General features: G+C 36.7%; 1 protein-coding gene and 1 pseudogene across 1 annotated transcript; one reads left to right on the top strand and one right to left on the bottom strand.

The window, feature by feature from the left end:
• Positions 1 to 10,395: 10,395 nt before the first annotated feature.
• Positions 10,396 to 12,844, top strand: LOC116215459. Its single transcript, XM_031551176.1, has 4 exons — positions 10,396 to 10,552; positions 11,192 to 11,353; positions 11,462 to 11,758; positions 11,881 to 12,844. The coding sequence occupies exons 2-4, from the start codon at positions 11,216 to 11,218 to the stop codon at positions 12,517 to 12,519; spliced, it is 1,074 nt and encodes a 357-aa protein (XP_031407036.1). The 5' UTR covers positions 10,396 to 10,552; positions 11,192 to 11,215; the 3' UTR covers positions 12,520 to 12,844.
• A 199-nt stretch (positions 12,845 to 13,043) lies between these two features.
• Positions 13,044 to 15,887, bottom strand: LOC116215450 (annotated as a pseudogene).
• Positions 15,888 to 17,464: the final 1,577 nt, after the last annotated feature.

Consider the following 17,464-nt stretch of genomic DNA (forward strand, 5'->3'; position numbering starts at 1 on the left):
ATAAACTGGTGCGTGATGATACTTCTTGGAGAGTGGCTTCCATTTGTCGACATTGTGTGCTCGTGTCCTGTTATGTGTTATCTTTTATCTTTGCGATCAAATGTCAATGCTTCAATCAAGTTATTAATTGTTCTAATTCATCATAAAAATAAAGTACCTTCTTGTATTGGTGATATTATTTATACTCTTGAGACATATAACAACTTCATAATATTGTTTATTTATTTTAGCAGGCCATGGCGCCAAATTGATACCATCTGACATAGATTTATGTGTTTATATAATTTTGAGCATTTGTGACGAGCAAATTAATAGCTAGGCAACATTGTTGCTGCACAAGACAAAAGGAACATGGCATTCATTGGTTTTTGACTTGCACGAATTTTTCTTTGGGGTCCGGCCACTCATTATTCCATCGATTTGGCAGCCAATACTAAAAACCCAATCAATTGAGAAGGAATTTTAATTTAGTAGTAAAACACACTCATTCGAAATTAAGAGATCCTAAATTTAATTCTCATTAGTATAATTTATATATTTTTATTTTTTTTATCGTACTAAACCAATGAACCTTCATTATAATTAAAAAAGATAAAACTCAACTAACATGGTTGGTTCAAACGGTTTGGCACTTGTTTTCCTTAAATGAGATCTCGAGTTCAAGTTTTGTGAATTGAGAAAATTTATGCTGAGAGAATTTTATCCCTTAATGGGTATACCCAACTCGATTAAATTAGTCGGGATCAATTGAGTTTTTAAATATCCGGGTTCACGTCGAAAAAAAATTAAACTTAATTAATTCCTACCAACCCTTATTTCACGATTCCACCAGCTAAAGTTCTCTTGAGCAATTACCATTTAGTGATCTTTTACCGTAAATCGACCGTCTTTCCAAATAAAGGGTAAGTGGGATGATTAAAAACATAAATTATGATCAATCCTACCATTTTCCACCAAGCGAATTGGCTTCCTTATTACAATCATGAGAAGTGTGACATTATTTTCCCTATAGTAATTATTATTCCTCCTCCACTTCTTGCAAACCTTTGATCATTCATTCGATTATCAATAATCACTTCTCTAGTGTTTCTAGGCATGTATGCGTGTTATTTATCGATACATATCGATGTGAAAGAACTTCTTGTTGTGAAAACAGCATCAGTAATTAATGACAATCGACCACTTGTTAGCTAAATAACAAGTTGGCAGCTTTCTTCGGCTAGATTTTGAATTTCTAAGGTCAAAAGCAAAATAAGATGATTTTGGGAATTTGTTCTCCGTAAAAATTATTATCTTTCTTCTCTCTGCTGAATTTCTACGTAAAAATTATGGTAGCATTAAGATAGCCAACAATTATGAGACAACGTCTTTTTTCGGAATAAATAATATTATGAGTTTTTATTTTTCTCTATTTCTATGTCTAATATAAGGATATTGAAAATTAATAAGCATACAAGTAATCTGATAACGAAAATCAAATTTATAATCTTTTCATTTTTAAGCGATCACATCCCTTTTCTTGAATATTATGGATTATTGACTTATCAAGGACAATCCAAATTTGTCTAATAGGCCCTTCAATGTCAAACATGAATTCTTCTTCTGCATCATCCAGCTCCATAAAAGAGACCAAACTGAATCTAGCACGAAAAAGAATTAAGATAAAAATTTAATTCTAGCGACTTTTTTTTTTGGGCAGTCAAAATCAAAATATACTACTATATATGGTCTCATAATACGAATAATAAGTTAAGCTTGCGTTTGGTTTTCGAGTCGTCGGATAATAATCTAACTCAACTTGATTTTGTGCAATGATTGTAAATGTTGATAAATATATTTATGTGTGAATATATATATATATATGTATATATAGATGTGAAAGTATATGAAAATTTTATTATTAAAAAATTAATATGTTGATATAGATGTAAAAAGTAGATGAGAAATTTATGATTAAAAATTGATTATAAAAATAGTTAGAAAAAAAATTGGTGAAAAAATTTATTATTAAATTAGAGAAAAAAAATAAAAAAGTAATGATTGTGTTGTTGAATTGAGAGAAAAAATGAAGTTGAGTTGAGTTGAGTAAGATTATAATTCGGAAAACAAAGTAAGCGTTAACCATTTCACTTTAGAGTAATTAAGGTTGTATTTGGTTTTAGAGTTGAGTTTTGATTTTAATTGGTTTGTAATGATTGTGTTGTTGAATTATGAAAAAATTAATGAATAGTTAAGAGAATTTAGTATTCAAAATTGAATTGAATGGTTAAAAAAATTGAAGAAAAATTAAAAAGTAATAATTGCATTGTTAAATTAAAGATAAGTGGAGTAGAGTGGAAAATTCATAAGCAACCCTACCATGGCAGCTCCTTTAGGGGCATTAATTTCATAGTTAGAGAAAAGCTTCTTCTAAACACATTGGTTCACTACAAATCTACGACGGCTTAGCTCATGTTATTTTATTCTATTTATCAACTAAAGATAAAATTTAATTTGAAAAAAAGAAGAGAAAATTATCATATAATTAGAAACGGAAGAAAGGGTTTTCCACCGAAACTAATTCCGATGTTTGACTTTGATGAAGTGGTTCAGTCATGCATCCATTTGTGTTCCGCTCGTCGTTTGCCGACTTCGAGAAATCTTAAATCATTATTGTTATTATTTTTTTATAAAAAAAAAAGCAAATAAAAAATTCAAAAAATATATTTGCAAGAAAAAAAGAAAGGAGCGATCAAAGGGAAAAGGCCATGAAACTACCTCTGTGCCGGAGTCCACGGTCCAGGCGGGCAGACTTCTGAATCCACGTTCGTTAATACTTAAATTAATCATTCGACTCCACCGAAAAATAAAAAATAAAAACTAGTTAGTCATCCGCCGGTGATCTAAAAGTACACACACAGATATATATGTATATTTATGTATATATTCATCATTTTTCTAGTGATGTAGATTTTTTAGGATAAAAGACAAATTGTTCCCTTTCACATCTGGTTTATTGATTAGCTATGGTCACATATCGATATCGTGCCCGCATCATCTAATCTAATGAACAACTTGAAGCTCTCGGATGGGACAAGGTCGATGCATGCTTCTCCACATCGAATGGGCATGTCGATGTATCGCATGGGAACATAGCGGAATCAACAAGCCATTTCATTTTGATATTTTGTAACTCAAAACCTCGACCTGGATTCTCTATAAATAATATTACTATGTTACATATTTTCTAGCATGACTTTGAATAAATAATTAAACCAATTTGTTAATTTTTTAGGATAAGTTCGTCAGTTTGTATCTCCGAAAGATCATTTCTCATGTTTCACTTAACGGTAAGAATCTGAGTTACACTCCCTCACACAACGTCATACATAGAAGTAGCGAAGAGGGTATTGAAAATTTGCCCTGACTATACATACCGCGGGCTTTGGCCGACACAAGAGCATGACATTGTACAAAAAGTTAAACAGCACAAGTGACCGATCAAAACTAAGGGACATCATAAGTACCATGTGTTTCCAAATAACGAGATGTTACTATCAATTGGTGCATTTCACGTACGTAGTATTAAGCACTGACACATGTTTGAACATGCATGTATCATGTATGTTTTACTTATGGAGCAGAAAACGACTTTGATGTTTCCAAATCCACGGGAGTAGTTATGCATGGAGAGTGAAGGATCAATCAAATAATTGAAAGCTTCACATGACCTTTGAAAGGGGGACCCCTAAAATTTATTATTTACGAAACGCGAAAACCCAAGATGGTGACCCAAAACGGTTCCTTAACAAAAAGTTCGAGGTCGACTACCAATCAAGGGGCTCCACGTGACATGTGCCCACCATGTGACTGAGCCTCTCCTCTTTGCTGCGTGATTGGTCGATCAAAATCGGATACGAAAGAAAGTCCCAATAAAATTGCTAGAAACATATTAATGTATCTATTATCGCATGGATAGTAGACCATAAATTCATATAGTAAAATATTTGTTTTCAGGTCGTATTAGTATGAAAAAGGACTATTTAAGATTTTATCCAAAATCTCATTTTGTTTTCGGGCTGCTCTATCCATATATGAATTTAAGATCATACAGACATAGTTTTCCAAAAATTGACATGATATAATAAACGGAAAGAAACGGGAAAAGAATGAAAATGAATGCTTCATGCTGCATTTGGTTTCAAAATAGAATTTTAAAATTAGATTTTGATTTTAAAAAAGAGTGGTATAAATGGTTATGTATGAGGCATACCCTTTGACTTTGTATAAGTTATTTTGTTTTGTTGTGGAAAAAAAGAGTGGTATAAATGGGTCCCACCATTTGACTTTGTACGAGTTATTTTGTTTTGTTGTTGGTAGAATTAAGTTAAAGTGTGATTTTAAAATTACATTTTGAAACCAAATAAGCCAAATCCGTGAAGATAAAAGAATTTAAATTTTATATAAATTTGAGATGTTCTGAAAATTTGATGTAAATTTCATGTGTACTAAGGATATAAAAATTTTTTGGTGATCACCTGATATAAAAATAGATAGCGAGTCAACTCAATAGAATTGGTTTGGTAATTAAAAATCATGACTTTCTTGTACATATCCAAGTTAGAGTCACCCTTATTTATTAAAAATTTAGAGTCACCTTATAAATCCTGCGGAAAAAATACTTTTAATTCTGGGATCTTACTGGGCTAATGTCAAGCATGGAGAAGGTAGATTTGGCCTCTCATGGTTGAATCTTGCACCCTTCTCCGAAAATTAGCCACGACAAGGCTATACCAATATTCTTCGTGCTGAGAGTTGCCCCTATTGACATCATACGCTCGGATCCAACAACATCAAAGTTCAGAATTTGTTTAAGAGGGTAGGGGCATCTCCTATTTCTCAAATCCAGTTTTAGTTTATTCTAGCTAGGCTCATCAAAAATCACCATTGCAGTTTTTATTTATACAAGAAATCGAGATTAATCGTAGACCCGGAATAAGAAAAACCATAAAATAAATCAGGGATTAGGATGATACGCAGATTTGGACATGGAGCCAAACCTAATGACCCATAGGGGGATCCACACTTGCCTAATTGGCAATAATTTGACTCGTAGGGTCAACTTTAAATGTCTCATTAGAAAGGGATGGTCACTTAGGCGATCGTAGAACTCCTCAATATAAATATTTTTCTTTTCGTGAAACTTTGAGACCAATCACGAGTGTTTCTAATTGGGCAATCAACAATAACGTGGAGAAAGAGAAGATTGCAAACAAATTATACGTTATTAATGCGGGCGATGGTGGAGCATAAGAAAGAGAGAAATCCTTAATCATCAATTATCGATTATAACATATAAAAACTAGTAAGTAACAACAAAGGAAGCATCACATATATCTTATTTTAATACCCTCAACTCGTGATTGAATGTGATCCATTCTACTACTCAGCCATAGTGATCCTAACTAGTTATTCTATCAAAAAATGAAACAAACTTCTCAATTTTCGAATAAATCTTGAAAAATTAAAAAAAAAATCCGATGATGAATAATCTTAAAGAAAAGTCTCTAAATAAATTAATTTTTTTTTTCCATAAACGTCGAATAAATACATCAGCTCTACTAGCAAACCTGCACCGAACTTTATATAATTAGTATAAAAGGTAACTAAGTAAAATGATAAAAGTTTTACTCGGAATTATTGGTGCACTTTGCGTTGCTTCAAAGAAAGAGAATGTGCCTAGATTTCCATAACGTACGCAGTTTGTCGTAGACCGTAGTAGAAAATGGAAAAAATAGTCGGGCTTTTGACTTATCCTATAAAAAATGATTGATTTTTTTTTAAAAAAAGACGAATTTCAATGTCGACATGGAGGCAACTTCTTTGACACGTTCACATGAAAACTGGAATATCAAATCATATAGATCTAATATAATTCATAATACAGATCTTAGCAAACATTCATGTCCTCCTTAACCTCATCATCTTCTCCATGTTCTACTATTGTAATGGAGTTCATGATATCCTTGACTCGATTAGCGAACATATACTTTTTTCATGAATTACCTTTTTTTTCTGCATTTTTCTCATTGTGATTTTAATATATATATATATATATATTATAATTTATATATATAAGCGTTACAGTTTGTCAACTTTCACCGACTTGTTCATCTTGCAATGTGCTCTAACTACCCATAAGGTCACTCTTCTCTTTTCCGATTGAACCCTTGGGTGGTATATCGGCATCTCAGTTAATCCGCGTCTATGTATGAGTTAAAGAGTCAAAACAGCTCATTTATGCGAATCTAATCTCTGAAAGTTAAAACTTCAGTGTCTTTCGGTATACCCATTATACTTACTCATGTAAGATTTACATGCAGGGATGAATCATAAGCCCAAATTTCTCGATATTTGAGAAATTTTAATATTCTCTCGTGGTTTTTTTTTCCCCTTGAAATGGTACATATTTTTCTCTTAATATATATGAGTTCAATTCATTACTTGCTTCGTTCCTCTCTCCAAATCTTGAGTCTCTTACTAGATTTTGGTTGTTCATAGCCAGAATTGGCTTTGCAAACAGTTTTGCTCGTTCAATAGAAAGAGATTGGGGTTGGGATTTTGATTTTTAACAAAATATTTCCTTTATTTCGTTTTCTTTTATCGGTATGTAAGGCTTTTACGAAGCGATAAGTAAGCCCAACATAGAAGTTGACATAATATAAAAAGTGGTGGAAAGCCCATTGGGCTTAGGCCCTTTATCTTACCGAGGTAATTGAATTTGAGAGTTGGTGGGACTCCTATAAATTAGATTCGTAAATCCGCGAATATACAAATCATGCAAGTTGAGGTGTCAAAATTATACATATACCACATTTGTAACTATTTCTAGATAAGATAATAAGCTAAATTTCAAGTTCATATGTATTAAAGACACTCCAAAGCAAAACTTCAATCGTCGCCAAATAATCATGAAACATTGTGCACTATTATTGCAAATCAATAAATTACAAAATCATGCCAATTAAGAGAATTTAATAACAATGCGTCTGACATAATCTAGGAGTGTGTAATGTTAGGAGAAAGTCTTTTGCTCACTGAACAAGATGATCTAAGTGTTACCTGAAAATAACTGCACCACATATGCATAGTAAATTACTTTAATTTGTAATAAATAACCTCAATATCATAGTCATAAAAGTTTTCTCGAGTCCTCTAAGTTAAGAATTATTTAGATTTCAAACAATATGTTACATACAAATGAAATAAAAATTTCGCACATTTTGTACTAAATTCACAGGCCTTTCTATGTAAACGAAAAAGAAATTCGCAAATTTGAAAGAGTTTTTCTTATTAACATTTTAGTAAGTCACTTGATTATACCATATTCTAAATTTATAATTGGTCGTATCAATTTCCGTGTAAATCTGTATATCATCCTGTGATTTTGGCACTCCATGACAATATGAACAAATTGTCTTCCTTTGCCAATTGAGAGATATGCTTGTTAAGGATATTAATTCCACATGAAAAAGATGAATTAATATTCATTGATTTATATGAGACATGGATACCAACACTTATCAGTTCGAGTTTTTGAGTTGAAGATGGGCCCAAATCACTTATAACCCCAATGAAAATTCGATATAGTATCATAGCTTAGGTTGCGCGTATGCATACCAACACCCACACCAACCCTAATATGTCCGAGAGCAGCCAAAAGAGCGTCTCGTGTTAGTCCCCTCTTAACCTCACTCAAGCATGGAAAATGAGCCCGGTTCGAGGTTAGTTGTTGAGGGCGGGTAAGGGCGGAAGTTGATGGTGTTAATCGCACATAAAAAAGATGAATCAATATCTAAGCCCATGGAAATTCAATAACGCCACGCTAGTATTGGAGGATCTTTAGCCAAGGTATCAGTATGTATCACCTGTGTAATATATCATATTATGAGTTTTAATATAATACATCACTGTATGCTAGCTTTGGATTCTGTCTAACTTTCACCCCAAATCTACTACACAGTAGTCATTCGACTAATTGAGATTTATTGGACTTTCGAATACCAGATTACATATTGAAATTTCATATTTGTCACGTGTGAAATTTTATTAGAATTTTCTCGGTAAATATTGAATCTTAAATAAGTAGATTACATCTCAGGTTTTATGCAAGGTGGACATTAAAATTAAATCTCAATATGAACCTCGCCCGCAAGGAAACCATCTCTATCTTAAAATTTTACTTTCCTATATTTCAAAATTTTGGTCACCTGCTTCTTGAAAATTACACTTATGACGGAAAAAGTTATTTCACGTGCCGAAATTGGTTTCACGTGGAACTGCTTATGCATGGAAAAGGCCAAAAATGTCTTAAAAGAAATAGAAAAACACAAGGATATTCAGGACATGGAACATTCTAGATCACTTTTTTTTTATTTTTTTAATTTCCTGGATGGTATCTGCTCGTGGAAAAAAAATGTATCGGAAAAAACTTAAATGAAAGCTAAAATCACGACGTATTATGCATGCATCCCAATAGATAATACCCTTATTGAAAAGAGGGGTGTGATTCATCTGCCAATTTAGATATTTCATATTTGATTTCCATCGGTATTAAAGTCTTTATTTCGTTGTACTAAAAAGAATCCATCAATCTCCTTTAACCAAAAAAAAAAAACTATCTATCTCCGGTCATAATTCAATTGGTTGACAGGTTTATCCCGACTCTCTATATTCTTAATAGTATTGGTCCAATCTATATCTATATTTATATTCATATCTATTTCTATATCTATATTAGGTTAAAAGAGAGTTTCAATGGCGAACTCTCCTCCCTTTCAGAGATAAGAAAGAGAAAATTGTAAGAGGAAAAGTTTTGCAATTGGAATTCTTTACCTCATTAAAGTATTATTTTATTAAACTTAAATACTTTAACATATGGCGATATTTACTGCAACAAATCCAATCAAAACACTTATATTTTCTATTTTCTAGATTTTTGAGATGTAAAAAGGATTTTATCTTTTCATTTTGTTTATTTTATCTTTTCATTTTGTTTTTCTATATATCAATATAGTATACGTATACTCTCAAATTTTCAATCAAACAGCTAAACTGGGTATTAATTCAGATAAAAGGGACATCCTATTTCTTCTACATATATGTAAGAGGTTTTGTCATTAGAAGGCATACAAAATAACGATAAATAAGATGTATCGTATTTTGAAGTGTATTTATTTTACAAAGATTAAACGAATTAGCCTTTTGAAGTCTATTATCCTAATTTTGGATTGATGAATATGCCCTTTTTATTAGTAACTTCTTGTATCGGTGATTATCTTTTATGACTCTTTCATTTTGTTGGATTTTATGATTTTTTTTTCATTGTTGGCATTATTTGATAAATCCTAAATAGGTAAGATAAGATTTGCATAAAGTCAATTTGCACATGCATTGATAAATAATATATTTTGTCATCTAACAATTACAATATGAAATCAATTAATTAATTTATTATAATTTAATCGATTTTTTAGAAATTAGAGCACATCATAATTACATTTTTATTTTTTTAGGTGCACACCACCTATCAAGAAGTCCAATGAGCCCGACAATTTATTATTGAGTAGGATCAGCCCACTGAGAAGTAAATTCTTCAAATCATGAATTTTTTTCATTCACATGACCAAAACTCAAGACCTTACTTACAGTCTATTTGGAATCTCCAAAAATGCAAGAATTCAATTGAATTCGGTTGTTTGGTATCAAAATGATGCAGGATTGATTTTAAAAACACAAAATTTATCTTGGTTTCAAATCGGGCTAATATCAATAAGATTTAGTCAGAATTCAATTTATTTGAAATTAACCACCTTAATTTAAAATTTCAAAATTCTTTTATAAATATAATTGCTTTCTTTTAAATGCATTCCAAACAAGATTATTAAATTCATTTTAGATTAATTCTTTAATTTTCCAAACAATGTAATTCTTTTACTATTGAATTCAATTGAACCGGATCGAATTGAAATGAAATGTACAGAAATAATTTCTTACGAGAATTGATTCCAAACATGGTGTTAAAAAGAATAAGTATGAAAGCACTTAAATTAATTCACGTTGATTGTAATTTATATTTTTTTAAATAACAAAAGCGAAAAAGAAATCCGCGATAACGGGCCGGTGGTTAGCCTAGTAGTTTTGATTTGATAGCCGAGATTATTTATGCCGCAAGCACTACGTCCACATAATCGTAAACCTTTATGTGGCTCAAACTTAATCCGCACCATCACTCACTACCAACTCCAGACTAGACTGCCTTCTATGGCATCTTCTGCTCAACGAACGCAACGCCCAACCTGACCGGCAATAGCAGGTAGCCCTCCACCCATTACCTGCTTACCCCGTCACCTTCTTCCTCGCTCTCTTCTCTTTCTCTCTAATTAGTAACTGAAATCCCCGACAAGCCCTTCCTCCTCGCTGCCCTGTGCTGTGTGCTCTCCACACGTCTTTCTTCTCTCTTTGGCTCTTGGATTTTCCGGCGCCTCTACGCCGCCCCCAGAAGATCTTCAAGGTCGACATTCATCGAAATCTCTCATCCTTTTCTATCTAATTTCCGGGTTGATTTCCTAGGGTTTCCTTTGACGGATTGATCATCGAACGCTTCAGTGATATGTGTTTTCCCTTGTCGGTGTTTGGGTGTAATCATAATTTGCTTAATTCCTCGTCGTCATTAGCTCATGGAGCGTTGATCGCTTTTTTGTGCGTCGTTTGAATTCAAAGAAGCTTTTGGTGTTGAAGGGTTGGTGAAACTGTGTAACTTCGTGAGCTCCGCTCGATGATTTGATGCGTCTCGTGTTGGAGATAGGAGAAATTTGTCTGCAATTTTATGGAATGTTATGTTTTACGAATGGTGGGTTTTTCGCGTGGCAATGCCTCCGGTGTTGGCAACGTTGGGTCCATTCTCTGAAAGCTATTCAGATTTGATATTGGTTTCGCTCGGTGCTTGAATAATTGTCTGATTAACTATTCTTGAGGCGATTGATTGACTTAGTAGCTTTAGCTGACAAAACCATCACATTGCAACCTGAGTTATTGCAATTGATTAGGCCTCTTGAGCCTTTCCTATTAGGTTTTTGTTAGACCTTATTAATTGATCAGAATTTACGCAGATTTATTTGCATACTGAAATTGAATACTATCTTTCTCACAGGCAAGATTTTCCGAGAAGCGAAGGATGGATTTTTTTGTCAAGGGAGTTAATGATGATGCTGATTGTCCTTTTGATGAGAAGGCCATACAAAGATGCCCATTTTTGAGGAACATCAACAAGCCTACATGCTTTTCCTTCTCATCCATGAGTTTCTCTGCCCCTGTGAGTTGTATATCTTCTGTAGTTGCATTAATAATGACATGATCTCTGATTGATTTGATAATATCTATTGAAAGCCGTTACTTAAAAGTCTGCTCTCTGGTTGCTCAGGTTCGTGGAGCCAAAGGTCCTATATTTGAGGATGGTCCGAATTTTGACACGGCTTTTAAGCTCTTTCATGGGAAGGATGGGGTCGTTCCACTTGCAGAGCGTCCTCAATTCCATACTAGCAAGCTTGATCCTGAGCCTGTTCCCCAATTTAACCCCCTAGCATCAAAAGCTGCAACTATCAGTTTATCTGCATTTGGACCAGGAGGGCCGTTCAGCTTTGGCCCCTTTTCGGACAAATGGAAAAAGCAGAAGAAGAAGTCAGGATCATCATCTGACAAGAGAGAAACATCTTCTGAGGTAAGCATCCTGTGTTCCTAGCGTAGATTTATGTTACTACATTCAGGGATGGGAAGTTGGTAATCTAAACTGTGAAGAAATTCCATACCGATCAGAAGCTTATTTATGCTGCATTCTCTCAGAATGGAAAGTCGTCAAATCATGAGGCCCTAGGAAATGAGTGGTTGCAGACAGGGAATTGCCCAATTGCCAAGTCATACAGGGCTGTCAGCGGTGTCCTCCCTCTGGTTGCAAAGGCCCTTCAACCGCCCACTGGGATGAAGCTCAGGTGCCCACCAGCAGTAGTAGCTGCCCGGGCTGCCCTGGCCCGAACAGCATTTGTGAAGACCTTACGCCCTCAGCCCTTACCTTCGAAGATGCTCGTGATTGCACTTTTAGGAATGGCTGCTAATGTTCCTTTAGGCGTGTGGAGAGAACACACCCGGAAGTTCTCCTTGTCGTGGTTTGCAGCAGTTCATGCAGCTGTTCCCTTCATTGCGATGCTCCGGAAATCGGTTGTGATGCCCAAGACAGCCATGGCTTTGACAATAGGAGCCTCGATCTTGGGCCAAATGATCGGGTCCAGGGCCGAGCGGCTTCGGCTCAAAGCATCCAAGGAGAGGGCGCTGGTGCAAACACTAGTTGCTGCGGATGGGACCTCGCGATGTGGGCCTGGACAGGCTGATGTTAGAGGGAGTCAATTTGCAGCAGAAGGAATAGCAAGGAGTTCATTCCAGGTCGAAGCCGGTGGTCCTGCTCCATCTTCCAGTTTATGCTGTTAAGAGTATAGAGGAAGCGAAATTTGGCCTTGGCCTCGGTCTTTATATGTTCGAATAAATAATTGCAGGATTCAACGATCTTGAATCGTGTTTGATTCAATTAAGCATTAAGGTTCTATCAGTATAAAATTATCTTGTTTCGCCTAGTGATAAGTTGCATTTCGTTCATACTATTTCAGAGAGAGGTTTGTCTTTTTAACTGTCCCACTAGAACCTTGTCCAATCTCTGCGTTAAAGCTATAGTGTCCAAGCGAAAAACTATTATTTTCGGATCTACCTTCTTGTCATAAGTGCAAGTATTATATGTAATAACTCTCCAGCAAGCAAATTGTCATGAGCATTTGTATGTTAATTACCCATCTACTGATGTTGCCATTCGATGAATCTTAATTGGATCGTATTCGCCGGTCCACAAGAATTAAGTTCATCTGTGTAGATGGTCAAACAGCGCAGATTTGCGTTTATACCATTGAATATAGCTACCATAACCCAACAATGGACTCGCAAAGACAAAATTAGAGAGAAGATAGTGCAAAGAATAGCAGAATTACTTCATTTCAGAAATATCGATGTGCATTTACACAACACATTTTGCTTACAGGGCGACCTATCTGGGTCAATAGAAAATACATCACATATTTCTACCCAAAAAAAAAAAATCACATATCATCTTATCTGAGGCCTAAGTTCCCCAGACAGTGGTAAAAGAATTATCGACCAGCTGGTCTGTCCAGATCTGAACAAAAAAATAAGACCGGACAATTGACGATGTTTAAAGGATCATAACAGGGCTTGCTTCGACTCTCCCGACCACTTCCACACACTCAACGTGCCAGCTCCATCACCAGTAAAGAAGAGGCCATGGGTAGGAGCAACTTGCAGGACTAGAACTTCACGCCGTGAATATATCTTGCCCCTCTCAACAAACCTATTAATTGCAAGAAAACATATGGAAAGTAAATGATCAGTTACCTTCAGTTATTGGAACAGAGCTGAAGGAAAGCATATGAATGGAAGCAATCAAGATGCTGATAATGAGATAAAATAGTTGACTTACGTCGGAAGCTCATAGAGGTGCACAGTGTCATCGTTGCAAGCGCAAAGTAGGATGGGTTTTCCTTCCATGTCATGCATCCCTTTGAGTGCAAGAACTCCCTGTCATCACCAAGCAAACAGAGACACAAGTCGTTTTATATTTGATATCAACTGACTAGAGATCCTTAATATGTTCCACGGGACAAAAGGAATAGCAGTGAAGGCAAGCGGACATACATGATCCTCATTTTGAGTGTATATAACTTCTATTTCCCCCGCTCCAGTTGAAGCTGAAGCCCAGACCTTGATCGTTTGGTCCAACGAGCAAGACAGCAGGTAGTTGTCCCAGCAGAGGACAGACATCACAACATCTGTATGCCCTTAGAGTGTCGTGATGCACTCTAAATTTTGAATGTCCCAAACCTGAAACAGGAACAGATTGAAGGGGATTTGATCAACCATATATCAGGTAGATGAAGAAAATCAATCTATCAGCAGGTCAAATCACACAAGCATCACTCAAGCGACAGCCAAAGAAAATCGAAATCCACAAAGAGATTCGGTGGCAGTTAGTCCGCGCTTACCCTTATAGTGTGGTCCGCTGAGCCCGAGTACAGCCGATTGGCCCCAATAACCAATGAAACCACTGCACGGGTGTGGCCTCTTAAGGTTGCAACCAGCTGCGGAGGCCTTGTCAGTGAAGTGCCTCTCCAGACCAGAATATCACCATTCTGAGATCAAAACAGGCAAATGCAGAAGTTAATAACAGCGGTGCACAACATCCGTGTTACCATGCCAATGCATGAAGGCAATCAAAGGATACAATATCCAAAGAGCGATGATAGCCTTCAAAACAAAATCAGAATCGCATAGCAATTCAATCATAGCAGGTTATTAATGTGAAGTTTAAGTTCCAAGTAAGCACGCTGTTCTACACCAAGAACCTCAAACAAAGTCTCAAAAGTATCAAATAGCTAAGCAATCAACAAATCACTAAGGCTGGTATATCGACATGAGAAAATGCAATGAATTAATCATCCCGGTTAAAAACAAAAGACCACAAGCAGTGCAGCTATGGCCGTTTCAGGCAATATGATACAAAAGCACCGACCAATTACCTCACACCCAGCAAAGAGCAGGTTGTTGTCGACGGCCATTGAATAAACAAGCCCCGATAACACTTGAAGATCAAAGGCAGCACCGTTCTGGATATTCCAAGCCTGGAAGATTATGAAAGCCTATTAGTCATAGGAAAAGCATAACCATCGTAGGATATAGCAGCACCGAAAGTCCAACTATGTACAGGCTCAAGTAGTATCTCACTCTCTCACCTTAATGACATTCGGCAAGCCGGCGAACACCCACGGACCTTCAGCAATTAAAGAGCCAACTTCGCTGCCCACATTGACCATGTCAGAACACGGCCCAGTGTGGCAGTCCCAAATTCTCACAGTTCCATCTTTGCTGCCGGTGTACAGCTTATCTGATCCTGACGGAAACCCAATTCCGGCAATTCCCTGGAATGAATGGAACATATACAAGAACGGTGAGAAGAAACACATGAACGGTAGCGATGAGTAAATTACGCTAGCTAGATGTTCTGTTCCAAAAAACCAGTCAGTCAAACAAAAACAAACAATAAGATACCTTCTCATGGCCTTCGAGCTTTGCAAGCAAGCCGAGATCTTCACCACGGGACCACGAATGCCGGAAGCGGCACTTATCACCGTTCACACAGGCGCCAGAAGCCCACCCCTGACAGAGTCGGTCCTCGGCCTTGAACCCATCTTTCCCTTTTAGAAGCTCGCACGCCCCTCTGCTCTTCGGAAGGGTGGAAGCGGAAGGCTTCTTCGCTTCACGATGACAGGCATTGTTCTGTTGCGAGGAGGGCGACTCCTCCGCGTGCAGGAACCTATATGGGTTCCTGGTACATCTCCCCGCCAACCAATAGGAGCAGACCTTGCCGCCAATCTCGAGCCTTCCGTGTCTGCCCCGATGAGTGAGCATCATCCCGTCCTTATTGCTGCTTCGACAATTGAACGATCCCCGTAAGAACCCTAAAAAATTGTATGCCGGAACATCGAACCCATGAATTTCACGGCCATCGTGAATGCCACAGAAAAATCAGAAGGGCATAAAAAAAAACCATGCATCGAGAGAGAAACAGGCAGGCGAAGCATACCTCTGAGCTACCCGAATTGAGAGAGAGGGAACGCCTAGACGGAATCAAGAGGAACCCTAGCGATCGGAATAGAGAGAGAGAGAGAGAGCGCGCCGACGCCGGGAGAGAACAGCGCCGATCGAGAGGGATAGAGGAACAGAGTGAGTGAGGGGACACGGAATGGGCTTTGATGATATTTATATATATTTGGACAAAGACAAAACGCGCTAAAAGGCTTCGTCGTCTTTGCGCGATGTGATGTCATTTTATCCGGAGAGGCCCGATTTTTATTTCTTAATTTTCCTGGTGCTTTTTTTTTTCTATTTTTTTTCTTTAGTTTTAAGTATCAAGTTTTTTTAAATGTGATTCTTTGCTTATGAGAATAAAATTTTAGATATTTGTAGTTTTAAAAACTCCTGAAGTTTTTTTTTGCTAAATTTAGAAATATGCTTTTTTAAAAAAATTGAAATTGCCTTTTGTCTATGCTTTTAGTTTTATTAAAAATATAATATTTAAATTATTTTCATCATAAATTGCTAATTTTAAATTATTTATCAATGATCCACAATCTACTTAAATTTAAATTTTGATGAAAACGTAATTTATTGTTAGGAGTGCCAATTACATTTGAATTCGGGTAAAATAAAGTGCTACCTAGCAAAATAAAGAAAAAGGTCAAATAAATTTTTAATAGTGTGCGGACTTGAATTTCGTCTCGTCGGAGCCCGCATGGGTGCACGATCGCATAGCTTGGGAGTATTCACTTTCCCGGGGGAACGCGTGACGGATGCACATGAGAATGAGTTGCAACTACCTATTTACGACCTAGAGATCGATGGTCGGTGAGTTGTCTGATTTTAGGGGTAAGGAACACACCTAGTTTGCTAAGGTATATGGTCTTGCGAAACCAAGAGTTCCAAGCTCGGGGGTTCTGGTACGTGCAAGCCTATATCCCGCATGTCCTATCGGTACTCTAGTTTGTCTAGAGTTTGCCATTTTTAATTTTGTTTACCGCTTATTAGGTTACATGCGTCTTACTCGGTTAGACAAATTCGTGAAAACAATCGATTTGGACCTAAAGGATCGAAAGAGGAGCGGATCCTCGCGTTAGGGGATCGATCAAACGTCCTCGCATCTCGGCTAACCGAACCATGATGGTCGGTTCACCGCATGGGCCGAGCCCGTGACTCATGTGGTTCTGCTTATCTCAGGGACCCATAAACCAATTTGACTATTTTCGACTCTCGGACCTCCCGCTTGTCGATATGGATCATTACAAGAATAAATGTACAAATAAATTCCTTACAATGTACTCTCAATAATAAATACAAATATAACAATTTGATCCCGGTCAGTTTGCGTTCGACCAATATTTCATTCGCGCTTACAGTGAATTTGAAAGACCAAAATTAAAATTAAAGCGACTCAAGCTCAAGAGAGCGGAAGGTCAGGTCCGACCGAATTGATCGATCCCATGAGGACCAAATGGTTCTCGAGATAGCCGTGGGATCAATCGAGCTCCCTAATGATTGTCTAACCACTTTTCACACGCCCCGATCCGATTCGTCCTCCGCTTGGACACTACTCGGATTGAAACAATGACTCAAGACTGGACCCCATGCTGCGCTCGGGTCGTGCGCTCTCGGTGTATGGGCCGTTGGACCTAGTGATAGATGGTTGGGGCGTTGGATCCCGTGCTGATCGTATCTTAGGGCTCGAACAACCAAAAATAGGACAAACAGACAAGAGGTG

This window comes from Punica granatum, chromosome 1, assembly GCF_007655135.1.
Source record: "Punica granatum isolate Tunisia-2019 chromosome 1, ASM765513v2, whole genome shotgun sequence".
Classification (NCBI taxonomy): Eukaryota; Viridiplantae; Streptophyta; class Magnoliopsida; order Myrtales; family Lythraceae; genus Punica; species Punica granatum.

What these genes read in the sequence shown, in the direction of transcription:
- LOC116215459 (XM_031551176.1), top strand. Translation starts at nt 11,216, where the DNA reads ATGGATTTTTTTGTCAAGGGAGTTAATGATGATGCTGATTGTCCTTTT. An exon ending in CCATGAGTTTCTCTGCCCCT is followed by an intron (nt 11,354 to 11,461) that starts GTGAGTTGTATA and finishes CTGGTTGCTCAG; the next exon opens with GTTCGTGGAGCCAAAGGTCC. An exon ending in AGAGAGAAACATCTTCTGAG is followed by an intron (nt 11,759 to 11,880) that starts GTAAGCATCCTG and finishes GCATTCTCTCAG; the next exon opens with AATGGAAAGTCGTCAAATCA.